This window comes from Coregonus clupeaformis, unplaced genomic scaffold (assembly GCF_020615455.1).
Source record: "Coregonus clupeaformis isolate EN_2021a unplaced genomic scaffold, ASM2061545v1 scaf2383, whole genome shotgun sequence".
NCBI classification, from domain to species: Eukaryota; Metazoa; Chordata; class Actinopteri; order Salmoniformes; family Salmonidae; genus Coregonus; species Coregonus clupeaformis.
This window is the reverse complement of record NW_025535837.1, coordinates 15,001-24,126: the sequence shown is the minus strand read 5'-3', so window position 1 is coordinate 24,126 and position 9,126 is coordinate 15,001. Positions and strand designations below refer to the sequence as shown.

At 37.8% G+C, this 9,126-nt stretch overlaps 1 protein-coding gene across 2 annotated transcripts in view; it reads right to left on the bottom strand.

The window, feature by feature from the left end:
* Window positions 1-5,397: 5,397 nt before the first annotated feature.
* Window positions 5,398-9,126, bottom strand: part of LOC121560285 (voltage-dependent calcium channel subunit alpha-2/delta-4-like) — a gene marked incomplete at its 5' end in the record, with an annotated part of 12,971 nt that continues 9,242 nt past the window's right edge. For both annotated transcript variants that reach the window (XM_045219447.1, XM_045219448.1), the window contains 1 exon segment: window positions 5,398-5,804. In XM_045219447.1, the coding sequence (XP_045075382.1) occupies window positions 5,678-5,804 (127 nt within the window).

The following is a 9,126-nucleotide window of genomic DNA, read 5'->3' as shown; positions in this document are numbered from 1 at the left end:
CAACAAGTATCTATGCTGCAATACCAACACACTTAACAACAATAACAAGTATTTATGCTGCAATACCAACACACTTAACAACAATAACAAGTATCTATGCTGCAATACCAACACACTTAACAACAATAACAAGTATCTATGCTGCAATACCAACACACTTAACAACAACAACAAGTATCTATGCTGCAATACCAACACACTTAACAACAATAGCAAGTATCTATGCTGCAATACCAACACACTTAACAACAACATGTATCTATGCTGCAATACCAACACACTTAACAACAATAACAAGTATTTATGCTGCAATACCAACACACTTAACAACAATAACAAGTATCTATGCTGCAATACCAACACACTTAACAACAATAACAAGTATCTATGCTGCAATACCAACACACTTAACAACAATAACAAGTATCTATGCTGCAATACCAACACACTTAACAACAATAGCAAGTATCTATGCTGCAATACCAACACACTTAACAACAACATGTATCTATGCTGCAATACCAACACACTTAACAACAATAACAAGTATTTATGCTGCAATACCAACACACTTAACAACAATAACAAGTATCTATGCTGCAATACCAACACACTTAACAACAATAACAAGTATCTATGCTGCAATACCAACACACTTAACAACAATAACAAGTATTTATGCTGCAATACCAACACACTTAACAACAATAACAAGTATTTATGCTGCAATACCAACACACTTAACAACAATAACAAGTATCTATGCTGCAATACCAACACACTTAACAACAATAACAAGTATCTATGCTGCAATACCAACACACTTAACAACAATAACAAGTATCTATGCTGCAATACCAACACACTTAACAACAATAGCAAGTATCTATGCTGCAATACCAACACACTTAACAACAATAACAAGTATCTATGCTGCAATACCAACACACTTAACAACAATAACAAGTATTTATGCTGCAATACCAACACACTTAACAACAATAACAAGTATCTATGCTGCAATACCAACACACTTAACAACAATAACAAGTATCTATGCTGCAATACCAACACACTTAACAACAATAACAAGTATCTATGCTGCAATACCAACACACTTAACAACAATAGCAAGTATCTATGCTGCAATACCAACACACTTAACAACAACATGTATCTATGCTGCAATACCAACACACTTAACAACAATAACAAGTATTTATGCTGCAATACCAACACACTTAACAACAATAACAAGTATCTATGCTGCAATACCAACACACTTAACAACAATAACAAGTATCTATGCTGCAATACCAACACACTTAACAACAATAACAAGTATTTATGCTGCAATACCAACACACTTAACAACAATAACAAGTATCTATGCTGCAATACCAACACACTTAACAACAACAACAAGTATTTATGCTGCAATACCAACACACTTAACAACAATAACAAGTATCTATGCTGCAATACCAACACACTTAACAACAATAACAAGTATCTATGCTGCAATACCAACACACTTAACAACAATAACAAGTATTTATGCTGCAATACCAACACACTTAACAACAATAACAAGTATCTATGCTGCAATACCAACACACTTAACAACAATAACAAGTATCTATGCTGCAATACCAACACACTTAACAACAATAACAAGTATCTATGCTGCAATACCAACACACTTAACAACAATAGCAAGTATCTATGCTGCAATACCAACACACTTAACAACAACATGTATCTATGCTGCAATACCAACACACTTAACAACAATAACAAGTATTTATGCTGCAATACCAACACACTTAACAACAATAACAAGTATCTATGCTGCAATACCAACACACTTAACAACAATAACAAGTATCTATGCTGCAATACCAACACACTTAACAACAATAACAAGTATCTATGCTGCAATACCAACACACTTAACAACAATAGCAAGTATCTATGCTGCAATACCAACACACTTAACAACAACATGTATCTATGCTGCAATACCAACACACTTAACAACAATAACAAGTATTTATGCTGCAATACCAACACACTTAACAACAATAACAAGTATCTATGCTGCAATACCAACACACTTAACAACAATAACAAGTATCTATGCTGCAATACCAACACACTTAACAACAATAACAAGTATTTATGCTGCAATACCAACACACTTAACAACAATAACAAGTATCTATGCTGCAATACCAACACACTTAACAACAATAACAAGTATCTATGCTGCAATACCAACACACTTAACAACAATAACAAGTATCTATGCTGCAATACCAACACACTTAACAACAATAGCAAGTATCTATGCTGCAATACCAACACACTTAACAACAACATGTATCTATGCTGCAATACCAACACACTTAACAACAATAACAAGTATTTATGCTGCAATACCAACACACTTAACAACAATAACAAGTATCTATGCTGCAATACCAACACACTTAACAACAATAACAAGTATCTATGCTGCAATACCAACACACTTAACAACAATAACAAGTATCTATGCTGCAATACCAACACACTTAACAACAATAGCAAGTATCTATGCTGCAATACCAACACACTTAACAACAACATGTATCTATGCTGCAATACCAACACACTTAACAACAATAACAAGTATTTATGCTGCAATACCAACACACTTAACAACAATAACAAGTATCTATGCTGCAATACCAACACACTTAACAACAATAACAAGTATCTATGCTGCAATACCAACACACTTAACAACAATAACAAGTATTTATGCTGCAATACCAACACACTTAACAACAATAACAAGTATTTATGCTGCAATACCAACACACTTAACAACAATAACAAGCATCTATGCTGCAATACCAACACACTTAACAACAATAACAAGTATCTATGCTGCAATACCAACACACTTAACAACAATAACAAGTATCTATGCTGCAATACCAACACACTTAACAACAATAGCAAGTATCTATGCTGCAATACCAACACACTTAACAACAATAACAAGTATCTATGCTGCAATACCAACACACTTAACAACAATAACAAGTATTTATGCTGCAATACCAACACACTTAACAACAATAACAAGTATCTATGCTGCAATACCAACACACTTAACAACAATAACAAGTATCTATGCTGCAATACCAACACACTTAACAACAATAACAAGTATCTATGCTGCAATACCAACACACTTAACAACAATAGCAAGTATCTATGCTGCAATACCAACACACTTAACAACAACATGTATCTATGCTGCAATACCAACACACTTAACAACAATAACAAGTATTTATGCTGCAATACCAACACACTTAACAACAATAACAAGTATCTATGCTGCAATACCAACACACTTAACAACAATAACAAGTATCTATGCTGCAATACCAACACACTTAACAACAATAACAAGTATTTATGCTGCAATACCAACACACTTAACAACAATAACAAGTATCTATGCTGCAATACCAACACACTTCAACAACAACAACAAGTATTTATGCTGCAATACCAACACACTTAACAACAATAACAAGTATCTATGCTGCAATACCAACACACTTAACTACAATAACAAGTATCTATGCTGCAATACCAACACACTTAACAACAATAACAAGTATTTATGCTGCAATACCAACACACTTAACAACAATAACAAGTATCTATGCTGCAATACCTACACACTTAACAACAATAACAAGTATCTATGCTGCAATACCAACACACTTAACAACAATAACAAGTATCTATGCTGCAATACCAACACACTTAACAACAATAGCAAGTATCTATGCTGCAATACCAACACACTTAACAACAACATGTATCTATGCTGCAATACCAACACACTTAACAACAATAACAAGTATTTATGCTGCAATACCAACACACTTAACAACAATAACAAGTATCTATGCTGCAATACCAACACACTTAACAACAATAACAAGTATCTATGCTGCAATACCAACACACTTAACAACAATAACAAGTATCTATGCTGCAATACCAACTCACTTAACAACAATAGCAAGTATCTATGCTGCAATACCAACACACTTAACAACAACATGTATCTATGCTGCAATACCAACACACTTAACAACAATAACAAGTATTTATGCTGCAATACCAACACACTTAACAACAATAACAAGTATCTGTGCTGCAATACCAACACACTTAACAACAATAACAAGTATCTATGCTGCAATACCAACACACTAACAACAATAACAAGTATTTATGCTGCAATACCAACACACTTAACAACAATAACAAGTATTTATGCTGCAATACCAACACACTTAACAACAATAACAAGTATCTATGCTGCAATACCAACACACTTAACAACAATAACAAGTATCTATGCTGCAATACCAACACACTTAACAACAATAACAAGTATCTATGCTGCAATACCAACACACTTAACAACAATAGCAAGTATCTATGCTGCAATACCAACACACTTAACAACAACATGTATCTATGCTGCAATACCAACACACTTAACAACAATAACAAGTATTTATGCTGCAATACCAACACACTTAACAACAATAACAAGTATCTATGCTGCAATACCAACACACTTAACAACAATAACAAGTATCTATGCTGCAATACCAACACACTTAACAACAATAACAAGTATCTATGCTGCAATACCAACACACTTAACAACAATAGCAAGTATCTATGCTGCAATACCAACACACTTAACAACAACATGTATCTATGCTGCAATACCAACACACTTAACAACAATAACAAGTATTTATGCTGCAATACCAACACACTTAACAACAATAACAAGTATCTATGCTGCAATACCAACACACTTAACAACAATAACAAGTATCTATGCTGCAATACCAACACACTTAACAACAATAACAAGTATTTATGCTGCAATACCAACACACTTAACAACAATAACAAGTATTTATGCTGCAATACCAACACACTTAACAACAACAACAAGTATCTATGCTGCAATACCAACACACTTAACAACAATAACAAGTATCTATGCTGCAATACCAACACACTTCTACGTGTAGGGTCAGTCTGTCATATCTGGTGTATTCTCTCTCTCTCTCTCTCTCTGTCTCTCTCTCTCTCTCTCTCTCTCTCTCTCTGTCTCTGTCTCTGTCTCTCTCTCTCTCTCTCTCTCTCTCTCTCTCTCTTCTCTCTCTCTCTCTCTCTCTCTCTCTCTCTCTCTCTCTCTCTCTCTCTCTCTCTCTCTCTCTCTCTCTCTCTCTCTCTGTTTCTGTATAAGCACTTTGTGACATCTGCTGATGTAAAAAGGGCTTAATAAATACATTTGATTGAACATTGATGTGGGATATCAATTTGATTTATGAGAGATTTAATGTGATTCAATGTGTCAAGGAGAAGAGTTTAAGAAGAGACTGCTCCCCACAGTGTAAAACAGCAATTCCTAACTGGTTTAAATGAAAGAGAACATAATAAGATAAGTGATTTGTCTGATATATGACTGGAACTGCTTATTCATAGATCTCAAATCCCACTTCCACAACACCATTATACCTCTTTCAATCACTGTCTGTGTCAGGAAGAGGGCTTGTGAGAGTGAACCAGTAAGTTAAAGGATATATTTCACTTCCTTGGGTTCCATGGTGATAGGAGGGTACTGACGGGAACAGTCACAGTCTGCCTGTATCACCAACATCAGCAGGTTACTGTCAGGGACCACCTGGGTTACAAACATCCTGGAACACACACACACACACACACACACACAGAGAGAGAGAGACAGAGAGAGACCGACAGAGACACAGACAGAGAGAGAGACAGACAGAGAGAGAGCGCAATTAAATGGTTAGTACACAACTTGTACGAAACAATCATGTAATCAAAGGTAAAAGCACACTGCCATCATGAAAAAATATCTTAAATCTTCAAATGAAATGTACAGTTGAAGTCGGAAGTTTACATACACCTTAGCCAAATATATTTAAACTCAGTTTTTCACAATTCCTGACATTTAATCCTAGTAAAAATTCCCTGTTTTAGGTCAGTTAGGATCACCACTTTATTTTAAGAATGTGAAATGTCAGAATAATAGTAGAGAGAATGATTATTTCAGCTTTTATTTCTTTCATCACATTCCCCAGTGGGTCAGAAGTTGACATACACTAAATTAGTCAAACGTTTCGGGTAGCCTTCCACAAGCTTCCCACAATAAGTTGGGTGAATTTTGGCCCATTCCTCCTGACAGAGCTGGTGTAACTGAGTCGGGTTTGTAGGACTCCTTGCTCGCACACACCTTTTCAGTTCTGCCCACAAATGTTCTATAAGATTGAGGTCAGGGCTTTGTAATGGCCACTCCAATACCTGACTTTGTTGTCCTTAAGCCATTTTATTTGCCACATGCGCCAAATACAACAGGTGTAGACATTACCGTGAAATGCTTACTTACAGCCCTTAACCAACAATGCATTTATTTTTTTATAAAAAAGTAAAATAAAACAACAACAAAAAAAATTGTTGAGAAAAAAAGAACAGAAGTAAAATAAAATAACAGTAGGGAGGCTATATACAGGGGGGTACCAGTGCAGAGTCAATGTGTGGGGGCACCGGCTAGTTGAGGTAGTTGAGGTAATATGTACATGTGGGTAGAGTTAAAGTGACTATGCATAAATAATTAACAGAGTAGCAGCAGTGTAAAAAGATGGGGTGGGGGTGGGGGGCAGTGCAAATAGTCTGGGTAGCCATGATTATTTGTTCAGGAGTCTTATGGCTTGGAAGAAGCCTTTTGGACCTAGACTTGGTGCTCCGGTACCGCTTGCCGTGCGGTAGCAGAGAGAGCAGTCTATGACTTGGGTGGCTGGAGTCTTTGACAATTTTGAGGGCCTTCCTCTGACACCGCCTGGTATAGAGGTTCTGGATGGCAGGAAGCTTGGCCCCAGTGATGTACTGGGCACGTGCAGTACCCTCTGTAGTGCCTTGCGGTCGGAGGCCGAGCAGTTGCCATACCAGGCGGTGATGCAACCAGTCAGGATGCTCTCGATGGTGCAGCTGTATAACTTTTTGAGGATCTGAGGACCCATGCCAAATCTTTTCAGTCTCTTGAGGGGGAATAGGCTTTGTCGTGCCCTCTTCACGACTGTCTTGGTGTGTTTGGACCATGATAGTTCGTTGGTGATGTGGACACCAAGGAACTTGAAGCTCTCAACCTGTTCCACTACAGCCCAGTCGATGAGAATGGGGGCGTGCTCAGTCCTCTTTTTTTTCCTGTAGTCCACAATCATCTCCTTTGTCTTGGTCACGTTGAGGAAGAGGTTGTTATCCTGGCACCACACAGCCAGGTCTCTGACCTCCTCCCTATAGGCTGTCTCATCATTGTCGGTGATCAGGCCTACCACTGTTGTGTCGTCAGCAAACTTAATGATGGTGTTGGAGTCGTGCCTGGCCATGCAGTCATGGGTGAACAGGGAGTACAGGAGGGAACTGAGCACGCACCCTGAGGGGCCCCCCGTGTTGAGGATCAGCGTGGCAGATGTGTTGTTACCTACCCTTACCACCTGGGGGACGGCCCGTCAGGAAGTCCAGGATCCAGTTGCAGAGGGAGGTGTTTAGTCCCAGGATCCTTAGCTTAGTGATGAGCTTTGAGGGTACTGTGGTGTTGAACGCTGAGCTGTAGTCAATGAATAGCATTCTCATGTAGGTGTTCCTCTTGTCCAGGTGGGAAAGGGCAGTGTGGAGTGCAATAGAGATTGCATCATCTGTGGATCTGTTGAGGCGGTATGCAAATTAGAGTGGGTCTAGGGTTTCTGGGATAATGTGAGCCATGACCAGCCTTTCAAAGCACTTCATGGCTACAGACGTCAGTGCTACGGGTCGGTAATCATTTAGGCAGGTTATCTTAGTGTCCTTGGGCACGGGGACTATGGTGGTCTGCTTGAAACATGTTGGTATTACAGACTCAGTCAGGGACATGTTGAAAATGTCAGTGAAGGCACTTGCCAGTTGGTCAGCACATACTCGGAGTACACGTCCTGGTAATCCGTCTGACCCCTGCGACCCTGTGAATGTTAAACTGCTTAAAAGTCTTACTCACATTGGCTACGGAGAGCGTGATCACATAGTCATCCGGAAACAGCTGGTGCTCTCATGCATACTTCAGTGTTGCTTGCCTCAAGCGAGCATAGAAGTGGTTTAGCACTTTTCTCTTCACTCAATGACTTTCAATTCAGCATTGAAACAAGTTTTAGTTTGTTCCACCTGAGAGAGTCTGAAACCAATCAGAAACGACTATGATGACACACCAAATGATGACCACCAATCAGAGACCACTATGATGACACACCAAATGATGACCACCAATCAGAGACCACTATGATGACACACCAAATGATGACCACCAATCAGAGACCACTATGATGACACACCAAATGCGTTTGATGGATCCTTTTTGTCTTCTTCTAATGCCTCTTAAAGGGACAGTAATCAAAATGTAACTGAAAGTAATCAGATTACATTACTGAGTTTGGGTATTCCAAAAGTTACGTTACTGATTACAATTTTGGACAGGTAACTAGTAACTGACATCATCTTCTGCATATCTATCACTCCAGTGTTAATACTAAATTGTAATTATTTTGCACTATGTCCTATTTATTGCCTTACCTCCATAACTTACTACATTTGCACACACTGTATATAGATTTTCTATTGTGTTATTGACTGTACATTTTGTTTTATCCCATATGTAACTCTGTGTTGTTGTTGTTTTTAACGCACTGCTTTGCTTTATCTTGGCCAGGTCGCAGTTGTAAAAACTGTAACACACACTATGAAACACTGCCACCTAGTGCTCATTAAACAGTTTAGCGGTATGAACCGATGCACTCTTGAACCATTCTATTGTCTGGTATGGACTTTAATCTATGGATTAATCTAAAATCCAAAATTAATGTGTAATCTATGGATAAAGATCAAGTTTGAGTAAGATAGTATATATATATTAATTATGAATCACACACCTCTCAATACAATGCCATTCCCTGTCATTAGACACACATAATTTCT